Consider the following 26011-nt stretch of genomic DNA (forward strand, 5'->3'; position numbering starts at 1 on the left):
ACTCCGTTACAGGTTTTTAAGCAGAAGTTGGATTGTCATCTGTCAGGGATGCTTTAGCTGTGATTCCCTCAGGGATCCCTTCCAACTCTACTGTTCTGTGATCCCAACAGGATAAATCTGAATTAGAACCAATAACAACATTAGACTCTTTTCACTTCAGCTCAGATTAAGACAATGGTTTTATGTCACCCTACGAGTGCTAATGGGACGCGGGTGGCGCTGTGGGTTAAACCACAGAGCCTAGGACTTGCCAATTGGAAGGTCGGTGGTTCGAATCCCCATGATGGGGTGAGCTCCCGTTGCTCGGTCCCTGCTCCTGCCAACCTAGCAGTTTGAAAGCATGTCAAGTGCAAGTAGATAAATAGGTACCACTCCGGCGGGAAGGTAAACGGTGTTTCCGTGCGCTGCTCTGGTTCTCAAGATGGTTTGCATGCTGGCCACATGACCCAGAAAAACTGTCTGCGGACAAACACCGGCTCCCTCGGCCTATAGAGCGAGATAAGCGCCGCAACCCCAGAGTCATCCGCGACTGGACTTAATGGTTAAGGGTCCTTTACCTTTACGTTTATGAGTGCTAACAAACAATGCTCAGATAATTGCATTGTCAGCCATGAGAATGTAAGAAGAACTTGCTGGAACAGGCCCAATGGCCCATCTAGTCCAGCATCCTGGTTGTCACAGGGGCCATTCAGAGGCCCCAAAGGGAAACCTGCAAGCAGGATTTGAACACAAGAGCCCTCTCCCATCCCACAATTTCCAGCAACTGGTATTCAGATGCATTGCTGCCTCTGTGGTCTTAACCCCTTTACATGCTGGCTTGCAAGAATGCGCACAATTAGATTTGGCTGCAAAGGTGAACAGAACTGTATACTGGATTCCAAGTGTAGCCACACCATAGATCTGCATAATGGCATAAAATCAGCAGTTTTCCTTTCCTTTCCTTTCCTTTCCTAACTATCCCTAACATAGGATTTTGCCGTACAGTGGTACCTCGGGTTACATACGCTTCAGGTTACATACGCTTCAGGTTACAGACTCCGCTAACCCAGAAATAGTGCTTCAGGTTAAGAACTTTGCTTCAGGATGAGAACAGAAATCGTGTTCCGGCAGCAGCGGGAGGCCCCATTAGCTAAAGTGGTGCTTCAGGTTAAGAACGAACCTCCAGAACGAATTAAGTACTTAACCTGAGGTACCACTGTATACTGATTTAAACTCATTTCTGTTTTTCCTTCCCACCCAGCTGCCAACATGGAAAACATTGTGCAAATGTTTTTTTTTTCAGCTCTGAATTGTGCATCACATGAATGAAGTGTGTTCCCCTGAGACCTGGTGAAATGGAATGGAAGTGTGAGTCACCAGAGGCAAGGCACTACAGAAGCAGGGAGCCAACACAGAAGAGACCCTGCTCTACGTGCCTCAGCATAAGGGGTTGTTCTGAGCAATGCCCCAGCAGTGGTCCAGGAGTCCCAATGGGGGGGGGCAGTGGGGGGCATGGCATTCCACCATGTAGTACCCAATGGCTCCCATGGATTCGTCTCGTTGAAGCAAACTCATTGTTTGGGTGTGTGGGTGGGATTGTTCCACTTGTTCACATGTGACTGGGCATAATGGACTGGGCATACTTCTTCATGATGCAGAGCAGAGTTAAACTGTGGAACTCCCCCCCCCCCCCCAGGAAGCAATGATGGCTACCAACTTGGATGGCTATGGATCTCTAATAGCCACAATGGCTCTGCTCTGCCTCCACATCCACAGCTGTGTGGGATGTGATACATAAGTAGCAGTCAAGTACAACATTCCTTGTTTTCCTAGAGTGAACATGCGAGGGAATGTTTGGTCCAGCCAGTCGGAACTTCCAGTTTCCTCCTGGCTGGGGCACACTTCCTTTGCATGTGACTAGAGGTGGGCGTGACCTTACCTGTCCAGGTAACAAAAGGACAAGGCATGCTGCCACATTCTCTCTCTTTGACTTCCTCCTTCGTTGGAGCAGCTTTTTAGCTAGAGATGCTTCCAGCCAACAGAGGACACTGGGACTATCCCCATATGGGATAGATCCACATGTAACTAAGTCTGTCTTCAGATATCCAACTGTGGACTGAATGTGAGTAAACTTATTTTATCTACTTTACGCTATATTGTGTTGTGTTTATTCTTTTAAGAGGGATATAAGGGAACTTACCAGGAACATAATAGTGTGAGGCCTGCAACCAGTTATCCGTTGTGTGTTTAAAAGGGGAATGTGAAAACTCTGCTAAGTGAAGAAACTTGCTAGTGCAAGTTTAAAAGGTATAGGGACCCCTGACCCTTAGGTCCAGTCGCGGACGACTCTGGGATTGCGGCGCTCATCTCGCTTTATTGGCCAAGGGAGCCGGCGTACAGCTTCCGGGTCATGTGGCCAGCAGGACTAAGCCGCTTCTGGCGAACCAGAGCAGCGCACGGAAACGCCGTTTACCTTCCCGCTGGAGGGGTACCTATTTATCTACTTGCACTTTTGATGTGCTTTGGAACTGCTAGGTTGGCAGGAGTTAGGTTGGCAGCGCAAGTTAGAAAGGATATTAATAAATAACATATCCTCTCCTGCTTCCCTGAACATTCCCACAAGCTGGAGGGAGCGATGCTGCTGAATCCAAGCCTCTGGAAACCACAGGAGGGGAGAGAGAGGGCTCTTGTGCTAGAATCCTGCTTGCTGGCTTCCCTGCTTCCTTGGAGGTTTCTAAGCAGAGCTTGGGTGGCCATCTGTTATTTGTTGTTTAGTCGTTTAGTCGTGTCTGCCTCTTCGTGACCCCCTGGACCAGAGCACGCCAGGCACCTCTGTCCTCCACTACCTCCCGCAGTTTGGTCAAACTCATATTGGTCTCTTCGAGAACACTGTCCCACCATCTTGTCCTCTGTCGCCCCCTTCTCCTTGTGCCCTCCATCTTTCCCAACATCAGGGTCTTCTCCAGGGAGTCTTCTCTTCTCATGAGGTGGCCAAAGTACTGGAGCCTCAGCTTCACGATCTGTCCTTCCAGTGAGCACTCAGGGCTGATTTCCTTAAGAATGGATGCGTTTGATCTTCTTGCAGTCCATGGGACTCTCAAGAGTCTCCTCCAGCACCATAATTCAAAAGCATCCATTCTTCGGCGATCAGCCTTCTTTATGGTCCAGCTCTCACTTCCATACATCACTACTTGGGAAAACCAGAGCTTTAAGTATACCGGACTTTGTTGGCAAGGTGATGTCTCTGCTTTTAAAGATGCTGTCTAGGTCTGTTATAGATGCTTTAATTCCATGGTTCTACTGATCCAGCGGTGCTATCCTCATAGCCTTATTCGGCTAGCTAGGGTGGAGGCAGCCGCAGGACTCATGGAGGCAATTGTCTCATCTGAGTAGGATGTGCTGGGTCTCTACCTCTCTCGAGACGTCGAGCATAACTGGGGGCGGGGGGGGCCTCCCACTTTTTCTGCCGCTGCCCCATTCTCTCCTCCCCATTGACAGCCGTGCTGCGCAGACGGGCACCGGCGCCTGAGCTCGGGGTCTCGCAGAATCCTCTCCCGGAAACATCCTAGGAAGACCCCACCTAACTCCGCCCGGACTCCTCGGATCTCTCCCTGGAGCGCAGAGCGCCACGTCGGAAAGCGACCGCGTTCGTGCACGCGCGTCTCCAGAAGCTGCAAACCCTCCCTAGGCGCACTTAATACATAGCTGTCAACGTTTCCCTTTTCTTAAGGGAAATTCCCTTATTCCGAATAGGATTACTCACAAGAAAAGGGAAAAGTTGACAGCTATGTTAATAGGCCCCCGGTGCGCAAAACGGGGCTGGCTTCCGAGGCAAGGTGCTTTGGATCGCGCTGCGCCTACCGCCTGAGCGCGCGGAAAGAATCTCTGGGCTGATTCCTCCGCAGCCGCTTTGGTCCAAGGTGTGTGTGTGTGGGGGGGGCTTTTCTTTTCTTGGAGTGCAGCGAGAGGGGACACCTGACGTCACGATGTCGAGCAGACGGGGGGAGGGGCAGTTGCCACCGAGGGGCTTCGAATTTCTGAAGGGCTGCCACGTGGAGGATGGAGCCACCTTGTTTTCCTGCTGCTTCAGAGGGGAGAAGCCGATCCAGTGGATTCAAACGACAAGGAAGGAGATTCCAACTAAACCAGATTCCTGCATTGCAGGGGGTGGACTAGAGGACCTTTGGGGTTCCTTCCCGCTCTACGATTCTATGACGGGGCGTTTGTCTGCATGGATAAGTAGGAGAATCCAGAAATGGGGGTCGGAATGAAACCCCGAATTGTGTCATCCTGGTCATTTGTGGAGAGAGCTATTGCTACGCATTTTCACCGGACAAATAAACTCGCTTGCAGCGTCACGCGCATCCCAAAATCACGCAGCCAGTAGTTCCCTTGTAAGCTCAAGGTGTTGGGTGTATTGGGGTGGGTGCGCGCGCGCCCGCGTTCCCGCTCGCCCTCAAGCAACAGCAACCCTTGTGTGGCCTCAGATGGGCTCTCTGCGGTATTATTTCTTCCTCTCTGTTTTATTTTAGGTATTTATATACCGCTTTTCGGGCAGACCTCACCAAAGCGGCTGACATAGGATGCGAGAGGCAGCGGAGAGACCAGGGTTCAAATCCTCCACTCGACCACGAAGCTCACGGGCTGTGACCGCCTCTCGTCCCGACCTACTTCACAGGGTTGTTGAGGGGATTAATGGAGGAGGGGAAGAGCCATCCTGAGAATGTGGGGTGTAAATGAGATAAATAAACGAAATCAATAAAAGGTTTAGAAACAGAGGCGAGTGCGGGTTCTGCCCTCCCCTCGGGGCAGAGTAAGGAGACAACTTCGCGATGGCCATCCCTGCCTCCTGTGGCAGAGAGTTCCGTGGGTTAACTCTGCGCTGCGGGAAGAGGGACTTGCTTTGATCCGTCCTGCTTCCTCCAACCTTCGGGCTTCTCGGGATGTCCCCGATTTCTCCTGTTCTGAGAGAGGCAGTGGAACTTCTCTCTTTCTCCTTTCTCCATTGCATAATTTTATAGACTTCCTGCCCCTCGACTTTTCTCCGAACTAAAAAGTCTTAAACGGCGCGACGTTTCTTCTCAGCGGATTCGCTCCGGCCCTTTTATCACTTGGGCGGCCCTTTCCTGAACCTTTCCCGGCACTTTAAAAGGCCTTACATCAGGGGTAGGCAACCTAAGGCCCGGGGGCCGGATGCGGCCCAATCGCCTTCTCAATCTGGCCCGCGGACGGTCCGGGAACCTGAGTGTTTTTACATTAGTAGAATGTGTCCTTTTATTTAAAATGCATCTCTGGGTTATTTGTGGGGCATAGGAATTCGTTCATTCCCCCACCCCAAAAAAATATATAGTCCGGCCCCCCACATGGTCGGAAGGAGGGTGGACCGGCCGATCCCTGCCTTGCATCCACCAAATGGCATCGGCCTTGGCCGTCCAAGGAGAGCCACTCTCGACCCACAAAGGCAGAGCCGGAGAAGGGATCCTGGCAGACGCCTTTCTAAACCGATCCCGCGCCAGCTTTAAATCCCGCAGGATCTTCCCTCTTCCCTTTGCGGAGCTGGGAAGCGCGGAATCTCCCCGGGACAGATCTCGCCGCTGCGCCCGCTGGAAAACTCCGAACCAAGAGTTCGAACCAAGAGTTGGCGAAGCCTGATCTGATCCTCAGGCGCGCGCGCCATTCCAGTTCGTGGCCGCTTCGGGGTCGATGACTTTAACCTCCCCAACCCCCAGTGATGGGGGAGGCTCCGCAGCCCCCCGGCAGAGCACCTGCACGGCAGGGGGTTGGACTAGATGTCCCTTGGGGTCCCTCTTCCAACTCCACAATTCTGCGCTTCTATGATTCCATGCAAAAGGGCCCCGTTTCCAAAGGGCCGCCAGGGAGCTGCTCGGCGGGGCAAAGGTGCGCTCGCTCCGTAGGGATGAGGACCCTTCGCGTGTCATGCAACCACAGTATCATAGAACTATAGAGCTGGAAGGGGACCCCCGGGGTCATCTAGTCCAACCCCCGGGGGTCGCAGCTCAAGGATCCCTGACAGATTAGCCAGCTACCCAAGGGAAGGGAGTCCGCCACCTTCCGATGTCTCCCTAAGAGGTAGACTTTCGTGGCTCACGCCTTTCCCGGGGAGGCTTGGCGTTCTCTAAGCTCTGCCTCAAATGTGACATTTCAAAGGGACGCAAAATCCTGCTTCTGCCGAACGGAACCTGAGCACCGCTTCGTGACCGCTAGAGTGTGGTTGTGGTTGTTGTTGTTAATTTTCCTTGCTTACAAAAAGTACGCGGATTGTCCGTTTTTCCAGGTTGTATAGAGCGCGGTAATTAGGGGCCCAGATTCCAGTCCCACCTCGGAGAAAGTCCCCCGGACTCCTCCTTCCCGCGATCCAGTCTCAGTTATCCATCGACAGAACGGGAATATAAAGATAACACGGCCGTGGGCGCGGGAGGGGGGGATGATCCAGGGGCAAGGTGTGGGGACAGAAGAACCTAAGAAGAGCCTGCCGGATCAGGCCACTTGGACCATCTAGTCCAGGATCCGAGCGCAAGAGCCCCCGCCCCCCGCAGCTTCCAGCAAGGGGCATTCAGAAGCGTCGCTGCCTCCATCGCGGCTACGAGTCAACTTCCTCCAGAATTGGTCTTTTAAAAATAATAAGAAGAAATAATAATGATTTTTTATTTGTATCCCGCCCTCCCCTGCCGAGGCCGGGCTCGGAGCGGCTAACATAAAAAGCCATCCAAGTCCGGTGCCATCATTGGCTCCTGTGGAGGGGAGTTCCGTAGTTCATCTCTGCGCTGCGTGAAGAAGGACTTTCTTCTGTCTGCCCTGATTTCCCCCACATTCAGCTTCGTTTAGATGCCCACGAGTTCTGGGGGTATGAAACAGGAAGAAAAAACATTTCTCTCTCCAGGCCAGGTATAATTTTATATACTTCTGACCTGTCGCCTTTTACTCGCTTTTTCTCCGGACTAAAAAATCCCAAACGCTGCCATATTTCTTCCTAGGGGACCCCCTTCGATCACCTTTTCTGAACATTTTCCAACTCTGCAATATCCTTTGTTGTTGTTGAGTCGTTTAGTCGTGTCCGACTCTTCGTGACCCCCTGGACCAGAGCACGCCAGGCACTCCTGTCTTCCACTGCCTCCCCCAGTTTGGTCAAACTCATGCTGGTAGCTTCGAGAACACTGTCCAACCATCTCGTCCTCTGTCATCCCCTTCTCCTTGTGCTCTCCATCTTTCCCAACATCAGGGTCTTTTCCAAGGAGTCTTCTCTTCTCATGAGGTGACCAAAGTCTTGGAGCCTCAGCTTCAGGATCTGTCCTTCCAGTGAGCGCAATTTCCTTTAGACCACTGGAAACCTCTCCAAAAACACGCGCTTATATTTGCTAGCCTCGCAATAAAATCCAGCGTTGGGCAGGGGGTGAAGGGGGAAGACCCTCGCTCCCATTTCGACGTGGGGCGGGGCGGGGGGTGGATTCCTCTAGGCGGGGTCTCTGCAAAGGACGACCGTGGAAACTCGAGGCTTCCTGCCTGGCATATATTTGAAAATGCACCAGCGAAATTAAGCGTGGCTTCGTTGCAAGCAAAAAGTCACTTTTGTTCCTGGCGTTAAATCCTCACTTGTTTTAACTTTTTGGGAGGGTCTTCGTTCGCATTTCGTTACGCCAAAATTATCGCCCCCGATTGGGGGTTCATACAGATTTTTTTCAAGGGCGCAAGGGAACGTTTACAAAAAGGGACCGAGGCCGGATCAGCAAATCCGAAAAGAATGCTGTAAAAGTTTCTGAAATAATACTGTTGACACGGAATGGCCGAGGAGGGGATTCCCCGGACCCCGTTTCTCCACCCACCCACCCAAAATTTGCGGGTTTCTACGGAGAGTAGGATAACCCCGCGACGCGCGCGCGCGCTACGAATTCGGGGTCGCCAGTCGAGCTGGAGTCTTTAAAAATTTCTGTCTTTTGGGGAGGAGCTTGGAGTTTCGAATTTGTTTTTGATATAGAATTTTATATATATGCATGTATATGGAAAGCCAAAACGAATTCTCAAAGCGTTGGCTATTTCGTTTTTATGCTGTATTTTGCATTTGTAGATCGCTCAGAGAACGCTGATGGTCGGGCAGCGGATAAATATCGTTAATAATAATTGACAACGTTAATTATTGAGAATAAATTATTCATCGTTATTCATAATTTTAATTGTGAAACAATATAAAGCATCGAGTTACGGTTTTCCTCTGGACGAGACACATGAGTTGAGGCTGTCAGCCTCGATGGCACCAGAACAACAACAACAGCCACCGAGCGAAATCCAGCGACGACAGCACAGGAGGAGACCAACGACGGTGGATCGGGTCGAATCCAGGGTCCCCACGCAGCTCCGCCGCAGGGCGCGCCGGCTCCGGCCCTTCTCCTCCCGCACCTCCTCAGCATCTGGCATCAAGAAGAGGGAGAAGGAAGGCCCCCCCCACTCAGTTATGGGGCTCCTCCCACCCTCTTCTAAAGCCGCCCAGGTTGGTGGCCATCCCATCTTCCTGCGGGAGGGAGTTCCGTGGGTTAACTCTGCTCTGCGTGAAGGACTTTTGCCTGTCCTGAATCTCCCGACCTTCCGTTTCGCAAGAGAGCAATTTTTACGAGAGCAAAACTTTTTTTCCTCTCTCCACTTTCTCCACGTCGGGTTTACTTTTATGTCCTCCTATCACGTCGCCTCTTCCTCGCTTTTTCTCTGTACTAAAAAGTTCCCCCACAAGCTGCCCCCTTCCCTCTCAGCGGAGTCTTGAGGATCTTCGATGGCCTTTTCTGATCAGTTTTGCGCCCGCAGCGGCGCCGCACCGCAGACTTACTTGCGCATTGGGCGCCGGCGACTTCATTTTCGATCCCTTTCCTTGTGATAAATATTGTTGCTGGTATTTCCCCCTTTAAAAATCATTTATAGAGATCACCAGAACAGCCCCGAAGTAGAGCGAGGCGTGGAACCGGAGCGGCTTTGGAGCGAGCGCCGGATTTCACTCTGGACTGAATTCAAAACCGGGTGCGGGGGATCCCAAAAAAATCTGGACAGAAGGTCTCTTCCCCCACCCCACGACCAGCGCGCACTGCCCCGATCCCTGAAGTTCACCAAACACAAATTCAGTAACCATTAATTAAGCTAAAATATTTTTAATTTCTTCCAGGGGTTAGTGGGGACATGCAAAAATACATTTCCCCTATTTCCTCTTTCTGATTCTTTTCTTTCCTGGGTATTTTCTTAGAAAAAGGCGAGGAAATAAACGCGTTTGGTTGCGGGCGGCGTCAGTTCCTACCTGGACGTCCCCTTTTGACCCCTTTTCTCTAATACATTTGGGTGGCTCGTTTCCCAAAAAGCCTTGCCCCACTCCCCTCCCTCCGGGGCAGCGCTCGGGGCTCCAGGGGGTTTTGCGCGCGCCGCGGGGTCCCCGCCTCCCGCGCCCGCCCGCCCGCGCCGCCTCCCCCGCCCCAGGCCGGGCAGGGAGGGGCCGGGCCGCGGCCGGGCGAGTTGTGCAACCCGGCGCGCCTTATAAAAGTGTCGCGGCGGCGATGGAGCCTCAGAAGGCCGGCGGAGGCAGCGCGAGAGAGGTGAGCCGAGGCGGGGGGAAGGTGCCTGAATATGGAGGGGGCGGGCAGGGGTGATGGGGAGCTTGCTCCAGAGGTGAACCTCCCTTATCGATCCGCTTTGGACTGTCAGGACTCCTGGAGCCAAGCTGTCTGCTCGCGCGGCGCTGGAAGCCCCAGAGTGCCTCTGAGCGCATGCAGACATCCTTTACCACCGGGCGCTTCGTCGCAGGTTAGGCGTTGAGGCTTCCAGACTAGAGGAAAGCCGCCTAGCCGGTGGGGTACCCGTACCTCTTCCTTTTCTCCCCACAGATCCCCATCCCTCTGGGAGAAAAGGCCGAGGAGCTCAGCCGGCCTTTTCCTCCACGTGCGTCTAGCTCCGGCTTTTTCCTGACTGCTGCTTCCCTCAGTTCCCAAGGGTGAGGTGGATTGTTTCCGCCTGGCCCGGCACCTCTTCCGAAGGCCGGCCCTGCAAATTGGGCGCGGCTGGGAGGGGAGACCCGGGGCCGCAGGGGGGCGTGAGATCTCCCCGGATCCCCTCCCGTCTCCATCTCCCATTCACTGCCTCGCCAGGGGGGACTGACCGGTTGAGGAGCGGAGGAGGGCAGGACGGAGGAGGGCAGGACAACGTGTGTTGGGGTGGGGAGTCGGAGGGCTTTCCGGGGCCGAGGGGGCGTCCGCACTGCCGCCCCGGACTGACCCCGGCTTCGCTTCGCCTCGCTTCACCCCGGGAGGCCGGGCTGGGCCCGTTCTGGGAAGGATGTGCGGGGAGAGGACCAGCTCCCTCCTGCTCCGCTCGCTTTTGCGAAATGGAAAGGGCAGGTCAGCTGCCTCGGAGGGAGGGAGGCGGCGGGGCCGGAGGAAAGACCCCGAGAGAGCATGTGCAGAGCGCCTGTGCTTAACCGGCCTCGCGGCGCTGCCGGACAAGTGTGAGCCTCGGGACCTCCTGGTTGTGAAGTAAAGAGTGGGGAGGGGGAGGAGGTCAGTCTGAAAGGGCAGGAGGGGAGCCCACGGGTTTTCCAGAGGCTTAGATGCCCCCCCATCCTCCATCCGAGGCTGAGGAGGAGCTAAGTACCCCACCCCCCCAAGCTCTGATTCTGGAAATTGGAGCAGGATGAAGCCAAGCAAGAGCCCAGATTTCTCCCTGGGGCTCTGAGAACTGCTCTTCTAGACAAGCTGGGCCTGGGTGGGGAAGAGTGAGCAACGTGGGGTGTGGAGCCTCTGGACTGGGGCATGAGAATTGGGGGGGGGGGTCGGGCTCTGCTCTCCTAGAAAATGGTCCCCCAGTCATTTGGGGAAGGTCAGTGTCTCAGTGCACTGCTGCGTATGTAGAAAATAAGAAGAGTCATGGAATGACAGAGCACCCCAAAGGCCATCTAGACCAACCCCCTCCAATGCAGAGCCACAACCAAAGAATCCCCAAAGAGCCTGGCGGGATCAGGCTGGGTCCCATCTAGTCCACAGAAAGTCACCCCAAAGGTCGCTGGCACAATCTCCATGGGCAAGGCTGGGGGAGTTTCCCCACCAGAAATCCTGGAGGCTTCACTAGAACTAGACTGACCCCAGTGCTCTGCCTCTAGCGCAGGACAGCCGCTTCCTCCATTCCTCATCTGATCTGCTGGCTCCGGGGTCCCACTTCCAGGCTCCGGCAAATGAAACAGGCCAGGGGGCAACCTGATCAGCCCCAAATGCCAGGCTGGGCAGTGGGCACCGTCAGGTGGCAGTGAAGGGGCAGAACCCAAGTTGTGACCCAACTTTGCAGGCCATGGCTTTGGGCAGCCTTCTGCTCAGGTAAGAGGGATCCTTGGACTCTGGGTTTCTCTGCAGTACTCCAAGCACAGGCCTAGCATTGCTTCGCTCATGGAATTCTAGAATCGTAGAGTTGGAAGGGACACCAAAGGTCATGTAGTCCAACCCCCCACAATGCAGGAATCTCAGCCACTGCCTCCAAGGAAGGAGAGTCCATCACCTCTTGTGGAAGACTGTTCCACTGCCTAACAGCTCTATTCTGGAGCTCCTCTTGGCAGGCTTTTCGAGAGCTTAGGAAATTCCCTTTGGGCTCAGTGCTGACTGCACCAACTGGCAGGGATGGCTCTGGTTGGGTTTCAGACAGGGAGTCTCGCCTAGCCCTAGCCGGTGCTAAATACATGTAGGTAGCCGTGTTGGTCTGCCATAGTAAAATAAAATAAAATAAAATAAAATAAAATTTAAAAAAAAATTCCTTCCAGTAGCACCTTAAAGGTAAAGGTACCCCTGCCCGTACGGGCCAGTCTTGACAGACTCTAGGGTTGTGTGCCCATCTCACTCAAGAGGCCGGGAGCCAGCGCTGTCCGGAGACACTTCCGGGTCACGTGGCCAGCGTGACATCACTGCTCTGGCGAGCCAGAGCCGCACACGGAAACGCTGTTTACCTTCCCGCTAGTAAGCGGTCCCTATTTCTCTACTTGCACCCGGGGGTGCTTTCGAACTGCTAGGTTGGCAGGCGCTGGGACCGAGCAACGGGAGCGCATCCCGCCGCGGGGATTCGAACCGCCAACCTTTCGATCGGCAAGCCCTAGGCGCTGAGGCTTGTACCCACAGCGCCACCCGCGTCCCACAGTAGCACCTTAGAGACCAACTAAGTTTGTTCTTGGTATGAGCTTTTCGTGTGCATGCCCACTTCTTCAGATACACTGGAACAGAAGTCACCAGACCCTTGTATATAGTGAGAGGGTGGGGAGGGGTATTACTCAGAAGGGGGAATGAGTGATTGGCTGATGGGTGTGCTAAACCTGTTGACAACTGTTAACAACTGCAATTGGTCTTATAGGAAAAAGCGAGGGGTGAGATGGCCAAAAATAGCTTTATCATGTATAATGAGATAAGAATCCAATGTCTCTATTCAGACCAGGTCTCTCCATGGTTTTAAGTTTGGTAATAAGTTGCAATTCAGCAACTTCTCTTTCCAGTCTATTTCTGAAATTCTTTTGTAATAAGACAGCTGCTTTGAGATCTTGTATAGAATGTCCTGGGAGACTGAAGTGTTCTCCTACCGCATTCTCTAGCTGGTGCTGAGTATGGTGCTGAGAACACCAAGGTTTCAGATTTGATGATCCCTGTAGGGAACAGCTGCCTATTCCTACATTGCAGCGGGTTGGACTCGATGACCCTCAGGGTCCCTTCCAAGCCTACAATTCTAGGATTCTGCCAGGGGGCCCTGGGCTGTGCCGCTGAGCCACACCCCCTTTTGACTTTCAGCGAGAGAAACAGTGAGCATCAAAGCCACCTATTCATGTCAGCCTCCGATGCCGACAAGTTGTCCCTCAGTGTCCAGAGTTCAGAGAAGCCTCCACTTCGTTGTGCTGCTGGCCCCAGATTCCTCATTTCGGCGTCCTGTTTACCGCTCTGTTATCACGGCGGTCGGATTTATGTAACACCCATGGGTGGGGGGTGCAGTGCAGCTGGATGGCCACAGGCCTCGGCCCTGAGAAGGCAGGCAGGCAGGCAGGCAGGCAGACTCTGTTCCTGCTTGCCACTGGCAGCCAGATGTTGCCAAAACTGTCAACGGCGCTGCTTGAGATTCTCAGGAAACACACCTGCCCAACGGGCCCTGCGGATTTGCTGGGCTGCCATAATTTCCTTCCCACCTGGTGCACGGAATCCTCCTTCCTTGAGATGTTTTGAAGTGAATCTCTAGAAACATTGGGATGCGGCCGGGATCTTGCCGTGGTAAACACCGTCAGTGGGAACTTCAGCGGGGGAGGCACAAGCGCCGGTGCCCTTGGTGTGGCAGCTGCTGGGCACCACGCCTCATGCCAGGCAGCTTGGAAGACGCTGCTTCCTGGAGGAGTCTTCCCTCACCCCCTCGCAAGGCCAGAACTCAGGAGAGCCATTTAGGCAGCCAGTGGGGTGTCCTGGTTAGGGAGAGTGTCAGACTGGGGCCTGGGAGACCAGGGTTCGAATCATCCCCACTTGGCCCACTGACTTCGGGTCAGTCGTAATGCCTCTCAGCCTAAGCTTCCTCGCAGGGTTATTGTGTGGGGAGAGAACTGCGTGAGCCAGCCTGGAGAGCTCAGTTGGTTAGAGCATGGTGCTGAGAACGCCAAGGTTGCAGCTTTGATCTCCGTACAGGACAGCTGCATACTTCTGCATTGCAGGGGGTTGGACTAGATGACCCTCGGGGTCCCTTCCAATTCTGTGATTCTGTTTTGCTATGCCACCTTCAGCTCCATGGAGGAAAAGGCGGGGTGTAACTCTGCAGGGCCATCCAGGAAGCTGGATGTTGGGAGATTGAGGGCTGTAGACCCAGTGCGTATAAGCTAAACAAGCTATAGCTTAGGGCCCCACTCTCTTGGGCCCCCCCAAAAAAATTAAAGGGAAAAAACTGGATGTATATTTCAAAAATATAAGATGAACAACAATAAAATAAAACCTACATCCAGCAACAGTGTTTTGAATTGTGCAGGCTCCTCTGATGTAAGTCATGGGCCCCGCCTGCTCGCCTGCTCCCTCAAATATCCCTGCTTTGCTCCTTTCTATATATAGGGTGCCTACATTCTGCATGGACTGGTAGCCTGGCAACATGTGCAAATGGCTTTAGATACTGATTAGGTCCATAAATTACCATATAGCATATATTCAACACAAAAAACAGCAACAACTTGTTGTTGACAAAGCTTAGAACTTCATCAAACCTAAATCCGGCCCTGGGTAGACCCGATGAAGTCAGTGAACCAAAGTTAGCCGTGTCCAATAGCATCAGTGGCCCTACTCTGAGTAGGGCCAGCATTGGACACAACCTAGAGGAAAAGGAAATACTTTTTTTCACACAGCACAAAACTGTACTGTTGGATTTTCTCCCCCAAGAAGAAGCAACTACAATGGATTGCGATGTGTTTTCTGTTGGCTTGGTGAACACCCAGAAAGGCAGCTACTTAGGGAGGCTTTGTAGATTGAGGGTCTTTGGTTTTGAGAAATGGGCCGGTGTGCAAGAGCCAGAAATCTCTCCCTGCCGCAAAATTTTACAGCTTATGTTTTGGGGCCCAGGCGAGCCCCATCACTCCTCTAACCAGCCGGCCTGAATTTTCAGGTACAGATCATCTCCCTCTGTTGTTTTGCAAAGTCACTCATTTGCTCCGCTCTAATTTTAATTTGCTCCGTTCATTAAGTTTGTGCTTGCGTTACTTTTTGCACACTGTAAGGAGGGGGGGTGTATAAGGAAATTGATTCTCAAGAGCCTCTAACACCAGCTGCTTTGGCAGACTTCTCCTGCCCAAGTGGACTTTGCTTCCTGGGAGCCAGCTGAGAGCCCTTCCGAGTAGGTGAGAGGAGTTAGGGAAGCAAGACCCCCACTGGGGGGGGGAGTCACTCACTGGTTTGACCAGCTCAGCACACTCAGCTCCTTTACCAACAATGTGATGAATAGAGGAAGCCAAAGAAGTCTTTCCAGGGGAAAGGTTAACATGCAAGATAATTAAAAAAGGACATATTTTAGGCCCATGGTGATGTTCTGTTCTGCCCATTTTGTTTTTCACTTGGTTTTCCTTCAGGGAGTGTCATGCGCACACACACACACACACACCCTGCCCCATCTTTTATCTCCCAAAAACAACCCTATGAGGTTGTTCACCTGTGCATTTGTTCCTAAAGCAAAGGTTAGCATCTTTCCAAGTTTAGGAAGACTGAAACATAGTGGAAAGGAAGAACTGTAGAGTTGGAAGGGACCTCAAAGGCTCCTCCTGCAGTGCAGGAATCACAGCATCTGGTCCAAAGTCAGACAGGGAAAGAGTCTGGCCAGGGGATCCCACAAGCGGGATCGGAGCACAAGAGCCCTTCTGACCTGATCGCTGCCTCTGAGCGTGGAGGGCAAGCCATCAGAAGCCCTCTCCTCCTCCATGTCTCCTCCTCTTTTAAAGCCGCCTCTATTTCCTCCTGTGGGGGGGAGTTTCACAGTTCAACTCTGCACTGTGTGAAGAAGTCCTTTCTTTTCTCTGTCCTGAATCTTCTCACTTTCGGCTTCTGGTGTTACAAGACAGGGAGAAAGCCTTCTCTCTCTCTATCCACATTCCCTGTGAGGACGGACACCCCTTCTTCAGGACACCCAGAGGAGCTCCCCTAACTGATGGTGTTTCCTGCTTGGCAGGGCGTTGGACTCGATGGCCCTTGTGGTCTCTTCCATCTCTATGATTCTAACTGGTTTTCCTCTTTATCTGCACAGGCTGAAGGAGAAGATGCGCTGCCCCAACATCTCCTTGTGTGGCTTGCTATGGGTCTGGCTGCCCCTCTTCCACGGCCGGCCTGTGAAAATTGACAAGGTCGTAGCTGACACTAAAAGCCTCACCAAGACCATCATGGCCAGGATCCAGGAGCACCAGGTAAGAGGTGGGGCAAGAACAGGCTCCGTCCCCTTCTTCCCACCCACTCACAGAAGCATTGGATTGTAGAGCTGGAAGGGTCCCCCAGGGGTCATCTAGTCCAGCCCCACAAAAGAATCATGGCCATTCAGGGTCTGACTGTGTCTTCCTGGAGCTCATTGCAGTCTGGAGGACCTTCTGCTCTCCTCCAAGCTGATGACAGCAAGCGAGGCTTCTCCTGCATTAGCACTAGCCACCCAGGCAGATGGCATAGTCAGTATCATGGCACACAAACCAAACAGCCCCGAATGCCCCCTCCTCAGTGCCTGTCTGCGGCAACGGGCTATCAGAGTGGGGAGCATGGGTGAATTGTACTGGAGCGATTGTACCAGGGCCCAGGCCTTCAAAGGGATGGGGGGCTGAGTTTCATTCAAAAAGAACTAGGCTTCCTAGAAGGAAGTTACACAACAAAATGTGCAGGCAGCCTTCTGGGTGGTTTCTGTGAAATGAGCCAGCCTAGCTGCTCCTGTCTTTGTGTTTTAGCCAATGAGTGAAGTCAGAACTGTGATTGATGAGTGAGTTGTTTGGAAACCAGCCAATAGGATTTCCTGGGGGGTCCTAAAGAAATAGTGTTTTCCCCTCCCTCTTTAGTTCCCTCCCTCCCTCCCTCCCTCCCACCTTGTTTTCTAGTCTTTTCATCCCCCTTTCCTTTCCCCCTAGCAACCAGGGCACACCTTTCCTGTGATAGGTTCACTGAGGTTGGGTACACCCTGGAAGCTATTTTCTGCAAATACTACTGCACCATAAGTGCAGGTGGGTGTTACATAATTCTCCCCCTGCAAGCGGCAAATGCCCAAAATTTGCAGAGAGGCCTCAAATGGCAGCTCTTTGGAACCCATCCCTTGTGCATGCTCACCTGGGAATATGCTCAGCAGAACACAAGTGGTTCTTAGGCATCTGAAACATGCAATAACTAGGCCAAATTAAGACCAATTGAAGCCTTGGAGCTGTACTAATTTTCAGGGTTGTAGAGGAGAATAATATGTAGGCGCTTTGAGAGTTTATTTAGGTCATGGGCCAGGACTTCTCTGCGGTAAACATTTCAACCCTCCCTGCCAAGCCTGCCACAATAATAACAACAACAATTTCTTGCACCCCGCCCATCTGACTGGATTGCCCCAGCCACTCTGGGCAGCTTCCAAGAGAGGATGGGTGTCAGTCTGGCATTCTGTGGTACAAGTGTTCAAGGCATGCGCCTGTCTCATGTGCTCCAGAGTGGTGTGAGCAGCAACACACTGGGTGAAACCCTTGCTTTGGGAAAGCAGCCCTTCCTCCTTCCTTCCATTTTCCTTAAGGCTAAGCCTTGCTGTCAGGGATGCGGGTAGCACTGTGGTCTAAACCACAGAGCCTAGGACTTGCCGATCAGAAGGTCGGTGGTTTGAATCCCCGCAATGACGGGGTGAGCTCCCGTTGCTCGGTCCCTGCTCCTGCCAACCTAGCAGTTCGAAAGCACGTCAAAGTGCAAGTAGATAAATAGGTACCGCTCCGGCGGGAAGGTAAACAGCGTTTCCATGCGCTGCTCTGGTTCGCCAGAAGCGGCTTAGTCATGCTGGTCACATGACCCGGAAGCTGTACCCCGGCTCCCTCGGCCAATAAAGCGAGATGAGCGCCGCAACCCCAGAGTCGGCCACGACTGGACCTAATGGTCAGGGGTCCCTTTACCTTTTACCTTTAAGCCTTGCTGTCATCTGCAGCAGAGCTTGGCATAACTGCCTGCGATTTCCCTCTTCCCATTGCAGTTTCCTCCAGTGAACCTGAAGATCAACAGGTTTGATTTCATCCCTGGGCAGCTGCCGGCAGAAAGCCTGGAGGCCATCGACGAGACCCTGCACATCTTCCACCAGGTCCTCTCCAGCCTGCCTTTGGAGGCCCCCGTGGTGCAAATCTCCAACGACGTGGAGAACCTCCGCAGCCTCCTTCAGATGCTGAGCTCCCACCTGGGCTGCCTGCTCCGCAGACCTTCTGCGGCCGACAACCTGGGCAACCTCACAGAGCTGATGACCGTCTCCCCGTACACGACAGCCGTGGTGACCTTGGACCGACTCCACAAGTGCCTAGAAAGCATCGCGAAGTACCTGGACCACGTTCAGAACTGCTAAGGTGTGTGGGCGCCTCTGTGTGCAAACGCACAGAGCCTCTTTGTTTTCCTGGTCGGGTTAAACCTCACCCACACCTATGCAAGAAGCAAAACGCCTCAGGTTACGATATCTGTGATGACAGCAAAACCAGCCTCGGAGCAAAAACAGTCACACATTTACCTGCACCAGGAACTGATCTGCGAATGTTTTTGGACCATCACTGTGTTCCTGGGCATCCTCTCTCAGGGTAGACTTGACTAAGTTTGGGGGCAGCTCAGTTTGTGGGGAGGGGCGGGGGGCGGTCACTCGATTGTGTCTGGCTGTGGTTTGCATGAACGGGAGACTGCAGGGGAATCATAGAAGGGTAGGTAGGCAGGGACCCCTAGAGTCATCTAGTCCAAACCCAGGAGCTAAGCAGCTCCTGACAGGTGGACAGTGAACATCCATTCCACTGTTAAATGGTTCTTAGCACCAGAAAGTCCTTCCTAATACTGTATTTTGTTTGAAACTCCTTCCTTGTCATTTGAATTCGACGGTTCAGGTCTTCCTCTCCAGAGCAGCAGAAACAAGTTTGCTCCATGTGCGATGCGTGGTTCAAAAAGGAAGACCCCCTATCCTTTGGAGGGGCTTCCGGTTTTTCCTTTTTCATTTTGGAGGGCCGGTTTGGCTCTCTCATGCTCTCTGGTGAGACTCAGACCAGGCAAAGTGAGAGGCGACCGCCCCCCCGGCCCCCACCCCCAAGAAACCCGAATGGCAGAACACAGGAGCAGAAGTTGTTCCTCAGTAGCCCTCTTCTTCGCTGCCTGAGCGGAGTCTCCAGCGACACAGAGCTCTTCAGCGGGGCAAGGCAGGGCAGGATGGGACTGGTTCAGATTTCTAAGGGGGGGGGAGGTTGTTCCAGGGTGGAGGTACAATTCAGCATGGTCCCAGTCTTGCTTTTGGATAGCTTCAAGGTTATATACTGCAAAAAAGAAAAGAGAAAAGGAGCAGCGTATTTGAAGAGCAGACCCCGCTGTTAACTTTTCAGACCTCGGAATAACGAATGTAGCAATATCACCCACGTGGATCAAAATTAAGCAAAACTTGGGTTTGCACCTTTGGCACACCGGGCAAGCCAGCACTTCCTTCTCATTCTTCAGAATCACTCCTGGGCAAACGACACTTTGCTGCATGTAATGACAAAACCCACAATTTAATTTTTATTTTATTTTTTGTTATTGTTATTTTCAGCAAAATGCAGCCTGGGGTGGGGGAGGGGTGCGTGTGTTTGTGTGGTTTTGAGCTGAGCAGCAGGGCAGGCCAGGGTGTGTGGGCGTGGGAATGCTCAGTGATTCCCAGTCCCCGTTTCACGCAGAACATGCCCCTACCGCTCACTCAGGGCCCGGATTCGAGTTTTCAGAGGAAGACACGTTAGTAAGCAACAGGGCATTAGATGCAGGCCGTCAGAGGCAGAATTCCTCGTGGAATCATAGAACTGGAGAATCATTGGTCCCAACCCCCTGCAAAGCAGGGATCACGGCTGAATTATCCCTGGCAGGGGGCCAGCCAACCTTCGCTTTTAAACCTCCACCACCTTCTTCCCATCAGAATGTTCTTCTTCATGCTCAGAAAAGTTCTTCTCCTGCAGATTGAGATTCCAGGAAATGCCCATCTCTCCCTCTGTGGATGGAGATGGTGGTTTGTGGAAGACTTCACTTCCCATGTGCAGAGTGCCTGCCTTCAGTTCCCCCCAGTCAAGTTTTTGGAACAATGGGGAAGCCTTCAAAATGTGCTCAGCAGAGGTAAAGGGTTGGGGGGAGGAGTGTCCAAACTACAAGCAGAACCCCCCCTTTCCTACTGCCTTCAACCCTCTGAGAAAAATGATTGCAAAGGGCCTCTCAGCTGCAAGGCAGGGGGTTGGACTAGATGACCCACGGGTCCCTTCCAACTCTACTGTTCTGTGATGCTAAGGCAAGTGGCACAAAGGAGGCAGAGAGGAACTTGACAGCTTCCCCACCAAGCGGGGCATCCCTTCTGTGATTCTGCAGCAGGCGGTTTCCCAGCTGAGGGTTGGGCTGGATGACCTTTGGGGGGGTCCCTTCTGATTCTGTGATTCACTCTTAAAGCTGTAGTGAGTGGGAAATGGATAGTCCCCGTTGCAAACCTGCCTGCCCCAGTATAGGCTTTCCGCTCTGCAAAGGTCTCTCCCTCGTCTGGGTGCTCAGGGATTCAAGCACAGCTGGGGGCAGCTAGGGCTTCACCCTGACTCTTGCAAGGAGGAAGGAGGCCTCTGTGCCTCTGCACACCAGGTGCCCTTGTCTGACTCCCTTCCCTTTGAGGCAGAGGGGGATCCCCTCCGCCCTCTCCCGCGCGTCTGCTCTCAGCACCTGGGGGTTTCGGTGCAAGGGCGGGCGGGAGGAATTCCGCGTCAAGGGAGCAGCTAAGGTGCTGTGCTCAGACTTCTTAGAAAGAGCCTTTTACAACTCTCCCATTTCCCCTTAGGTGGCATTTCAGTTGCAAGACCAAAACGTTTTTTCCGAGGGTGTGATGGGTCATTCAGGGTGTTGCATTCCTTCCCTGCTCTGTGAGCTGGAGGGCTCTCGCGTGTGTGTTTGTGTGTGTGTGTGTGTGTGTGTGTCTTGTGGGGTTGGCTGCTCTGAAAGACTCAAGTCAGGAAGAGAGCAGAAGATCTTCCCAAGCAGACCCCAAAAAGCCTCCGTATTGTTAAACTCGCCCTTCTTATTTATTTTCGTTTCCCATTACGACGTTTGTTGACGATTTTTGCTTTTCTTTCTGTATCTGGAATAATATTTATATTTTATAAACATGTGCTGCATTTTGAATAGTGACGGGTTTTTGCTTTGCTGGCCCCCAGGATCCTGGGGGGCTGCTTTTCTTTCTGGTGGGTTGTCCTGGGGGGGCAGGGAAAAGGAGGAGGGGGAGAACATTGACACACCCAGGGTCAATATATGAGGTGGGGGTCCTATTCCCACCCTGCACTCAGCTCTCACCTGTGGCTCCTAGAAGCTGTCAGCATGCGGCAGCTGCCACAATCCCGGGAAACGGCTTCGACTGGCTGGCTAAACCAGGTGAGGGTAGCCAAAGGTAACTCACCTTTGGTGAGTTAGGGGCTTCCCCTGCATGTGGAGACAGGTGGAGATGGAGCAGAGGAGACCAGGATTTGGTCCAACGATCAAGAAGTCGGTTTCTACATGAGATGCAGAGGGAAGTGAGGGCCAGATGGGGGCTCAACCTGGGAAGGGGGCCCATTTAGGAGAAGGAAAACTCTGGTCCTAAATCTCTGCTGCCTTTCTCATCAGAGTAAATCCCGAGTAAAACTCTGTATCCGCTGCCTTGTGGGACATCTTCAGCAGAAAGAAAAAGGCTAAGGAGTAAACCAGACACAAATCTGAAGTAGAGCCCCTAAGGTGGTTGGATGGTGCCTTGTACACCCCCTTCTGGCAACCTCTTCCCGGTACATTTCTGAGCATAATTGAAAGTGTTGGTGCTGACCTTGAAAGCCCTAAACGGCCTCGGTCCAGTAGACCTGAAGGAGCCACCCCCATCACTCAGCCCGGACACTGAGGTCCAGCGCTGAGGGCCTTCTGGTGGTTCCCCCCCTGCGAGAAGGGAGGTTGCAGGGAACCAGGCAGAAGGCCTTCTTGGTGGTGGCGCCCGCCCTGTGGAACGCCCTCCCACCAGATGTCAAGGAAATAAACAACTACCTGACATTCAGAAGACATCTGAAGGCAGCCCTGTTTAGGGAAGATTTTAATGTTTGATGTATTTATCGTGTTTTTAATATTCTATGGGGAGCCGCTCAGAGTGGCTGGGGAAACCTAGTCAGATGGGCAGGGCGTAAAGAAGAAATGATGATGATGATGGTGCCAAATGTCCCCCTCGGGTCTGCTTTCCTTTGGACCCCATCTGTGCCCCCCAGGGAAGTCAATTAGTGCTACAAAAACAGAGCAGTGGTTCTGGAAATTGCCGTGTAATCCACTGACATGGCAATGAGAGGTAGACAAACGAAGGAGAGAAAGAGACAAAGGCTTTACAAAGATTCCTTTCTCAGTTTAGCTGGTGAGTCATCCAAAAATCTTCCTCCTTGCTAAGCCAGGGATCTCTGGGGTATTCCTCGACTTTTGCAGCGTCTTCCAAATATGGTTTCCAACACAACGGCTTAATGGTTTTAAAGCTGAACGTTAGAAGATTCGGGTCCGGTAAAGAAAGTCCTTCATGCAGCACATAGGTAAACTATGGAACTCCCTGCCTCAGGAGGCAGTGGTGCCCACCACTCTTTAAAAGAGGATTAGGCCAATTCCAGGAGGGCTATTAGAGGCAGCCAGCCATAGTGGCAATGCGCTGTCTCTCTGGTCAAAGGCAGGCAGGCATCTGAATGCCAGTCGCTGGGAACCGCGGGAGGGGAGAGTTGCTCTTGCGCTGGGATCCTGCTCGCTGGTTTCCCACTGGCATCTGATTGGCCACTGTGGGAACAGGATGCTGGATTAGGTAACCCATTGGCCTGATATAGAAGGCTCGTCCTACCTTCTTATGTCCTTATAGCCTCCTTCATGGCTGATATTATTAGCTCCATCTGTTTACCAGCTCCATCTGGTACGCAGGATGAGACCCTCCCTGCCCGCAGACTGTCTGGCCAGTGTGGTGCATGCTCTAGTTATCTCCCACTTGGACTACTGCAATGTGCTCTATGTGGGGCTACCTTTGAAGGTGACCCGGAAACTACAACTAATCCAGAATGTGGCAGCTAGACTGGTGACTGGGAGCGGCCGCCGAGACCATATAACACCGGTCTTGAAAGACCTACATTGGCTCCCAGTACGTTTCCAAGCACAATTCAAAGTGTTGGTGCTGATCTTGAAAGCCCTAAATGGCTTTGGCCCAGTACACCTGAAGGAGCGTCTCCACCCCCATCGTTCTGCCCGGACACTGATATCCAGCGCCGAGGGCCTTCTGGCAGTTCCCTCGCTGCGAGAAGCCAAGTTCCAGGGAACCAGGCAGAGGGCCTTCTCGGTGGTGGCACCCGCCCTGTGGAACGCCCTCCCACCAGATGTCAAAGAGAAAAGCAATTACCAGACTCTTAGAAAACATCTGAAGGCAGCCCTGTTTAGGGAAGCTTTTAATGTTTAATAGGTTATTGTATTTTAATATTCCATTGGAAGCCACCCAGAGTGGCTGGAGAAACCCAGCCAGATGGGCAGGGTATTTTTTATTATTATTATTATTATTATTATTATTATTATTATTATTATTGCCATCGATTGTCCTATTCTCCATGAATTTGCCCAGTCCTCTTTCAAAACCGCCCAAAACCATTGGACTCCGTGGAGCTGTGGGGAAAAGAGACAGGGCCTTTTCGGTGGTGGTCCTCAACCTTTGGGACTTGCTAAGGAGAGCAACAGGCCCGTGCCTTGCTTTGCAACAACAGGCCTCCCCTGGTTCCTTTGTTACGAAACCAGCTGCCAGAGTCACGAATGTCTAAGGGGGTGGGTGTGCCTGTTTTTGTTATTCTGTGCAGAGCCTGAGAAGAGGCTGCAGGATCAGGCCCATGACCCATCATCCTGTTCTCAAAGTGTCCGACCAGATGCCTTCATGTTGTGGTGGTGACTCAGTGCCCCACTTCCTCAAGATCCTCCCGAATAGCTTTCTCAACCTCGTATGGTTCCCTTCTGCTCCACCCTGGATGCCAGGAGATTCAGGGAAGGCTGCCCCAGAAATATGCCCTATCTAGGGCATTCTGGCAGAGCAACATGGGGGTGCCAGGAGGCGGGTTCCCCAATCACCTCCGTGGGAGCTTTGTCTCCAGCTACTTATTTGTAAAAGCATTTATACAACGCCCTATAAGAAGCCAGCAGGGTTATTCTGCCTGGCCAAGTGGGAAGACTCGGGAGGGATAAAAGAAAGAACTCAAAGAGCACTGGGTAAATTCAGGCAGAAAAAGGCTATTGGCAGCTTCTTGCCATGATGGCTCGGCTCTGCCTTCACTGTCGGGGCAGCGATGCTTCTGAGAGCCAGTGTCTGGGAGCCACAGGAGGGGAGAGTTGCTCTTGCACTCGGATCCAGCTCGCTGGTTTCCCATAATGGGAGAAGAGGCCCACTGGTGAGGAGAAGATGGTGGACTGGTTGGGCCTTTGGCTGGATCCAGCAGGCTCTTCTTCTGATGGTCTTATAAGACATAGGTAAAGGTAAAGGGACCCCTGACCGTTAGGTCCAGTTGTGGCCGACTCTGGGGTTGCGGCGCTCATCTCGTTTTACTGGCCAAGGGAGCCGGCATACAGCTTCCGGGTCATGTGGCCAGCAGGACTAAGCCACTTCTGGCGAACCAGAGCAGTGCATGGAAACGCCGTTTACCTTCCCACCGGAGTGGTACCTATTTATCTACTTGCACTTGGATGTGCTTTCGAACTGCCAGGTGGGCAGGAGCAGGGACCGAGCAACGGGAGCTCACCCCGTCGCGGGGATTCGAACCGCCGACCTTCTGATCGGCAAGCCCAAGGCTCTGTGGTTTAAATCACAGTGCCACCCGTGCACCATTAACAATCAATGCAGGTGACTTGCTGATGAAACCAACCAGCCAGTGAAATTTAATAGCTGCTGTGATGTGCTGGAGGCATAAAGAAGCAGAGCCGGTACGACTATTGGGTGGAGGGAGGAAACTTCTCCAGGTGGCCGTAGCTGAGGAGTGGCGGAAGCACCACTTCCTTGGCTGTTCCCCTCTCCTCGAGAGCAGGAACGTCCTGCACCCCCTAAACTAGCCAGACGCCCTCAGGTGTGCTGGGCAATGCTGCTATCCTGAGTCATCTCTCAGTCCAGTCACTTTCAGAACATGGAAGGGACACACACAGCATCTTGTTGGTTGCCTCAGGCAGCAAAATATCTTGGGCCGGCTCTGGAAAGAAGCCACTGAGGATGTCAGAAGGGAGCCTGGCTGCCTCGGCTGTGGCAGCAGCCAGACTGCATGCCCAGGAGAAGAGCCCAGGGCGCCACTTTGAGCTCCTTAGAGGATATAAATGCAAAAGATAGACAGGCAGACAGATAACCATAGAATCATAGAACTGTAGAGTTGGAAGGGTCCCAGGGGTCATCTAGTCCAACCCCTGCAATGCAGTGATTTTTTGCCCAACATGTGGCTTGAACCCAGGACCCTGAGATCAAGAGTCTCCTGCTGTACTGAGCCATTCACTTCCTCCTATGCTGTTAAACAAATTAAATTCCTTCCAGTAGCACCTTAGAGACCAACTAAGTTTGTTATTAGTATGAGCTTGAAGATACCTGAAGAAGAAGTGTGCATGCACAGGTATCTGAAGAAGTGTGCATGCACACGGAAGCTCATACCAAGAACAAACTTAGTTGGTCTCTAAGGTGCTACTGGAAGGAACTTTCTTATTGTGTTTCGACTGCGGCAGACCGACACCTACCTGTAACTAAAACAAATTAAAGTAAAACTAATAAACTAAATTAAAATAAAAGCAGCTAGTCCACTGAGGTACTGTACAAAGACAGGAGACCACGGAGATGGCAGGTTTTCCTTCCTAGCCTAGCGCAGGGTCTCCTGCAGGTATTTCCTGGGTCTCGTGGCACCTTCAAATGCAACGATCGGACTAAAAGCCTATGATAGATGGATAGATAGATAGATAGATAGATAGAAGAAGAAGAAGAAGAGTTTGGATTTGAGATCCCGCCTTTCACTCCCTTTAAGGAGTCTCAAAGCGGCTAACATTCTCCTTTCCCTTCCTCCCCCACAACAAACACTCTGTGAGGTGAGTGGGGCTGAGAGACTTCAGAGAAGTGTGACTGGCCCAAGGTCACCCAGCAGCTGCAGGTGGAGGAGCGGGAAGCGAACCCGGTTCCCCAGATTACGATACTACCGCTCTTAACCACTACAGATAGATATAGATAGAAGATAGATAGATAGATAGATAGATAGATAGATAGATAGATGATAGATAGATAGATGATAGATAGATACAGTGGCGTAGCGTGGGGTGCAGGGGGGGCCGGCCGC

General features: G+C 52.6%; 1 protein-coding gene across 2 annotated transcripts; it reads left to right on the forward strand.

Annotated features, from left to right (window-relative positions):
* Positions 1-9443: 9443 nt before the first annotated feature.
* Positions 9444-20855, forward strand: LEP (leptin). 2 transcript variants are annotated; one of them, XM_077935563.1, is made up of 3 exons: positions 9444-9563; positions 15736-15892; positions 17671-20855. In XM_077935563.1, exons 2-3 carry the CDS (start codon positions 15749-15751, stop codon positions 18028-18030), a joined length of 504 nt encoding a protein of 167 aa, XP_077791689.1. In that variant the 5' UTR covers positions 9444-9563; positions 15736-15748; the 3' UTR covers positions 18031-20855. The 2 variants fall into 2 exon arrangements, with proteins under 2 accessions (XP_077791689.1, XP_028602273.2); XM_028746440.2 differs by lacking the exon at positions 9444-9563 and having other exon boundaries at positions 13692-15892.
* The last annotated feature ends 5156 nt before the right edge of the window (positions 20856-26011 follow it).

The sequence above is a fragment of the Podarcis muralis genome, chromosome 10 (assembly GCF_964188315.1).
Source record: "Podarcis muralis chromosome 10, rPodMur119.hap1.1, whole genome shotgun sequence".
NCBI classification, from domain to species: domain Eukaryota; kingdom Metazoa; phylum Chordata; class Lepidosauria; order Squamata; family Lacertidae; genus Podarcis; species Podarcis muralis.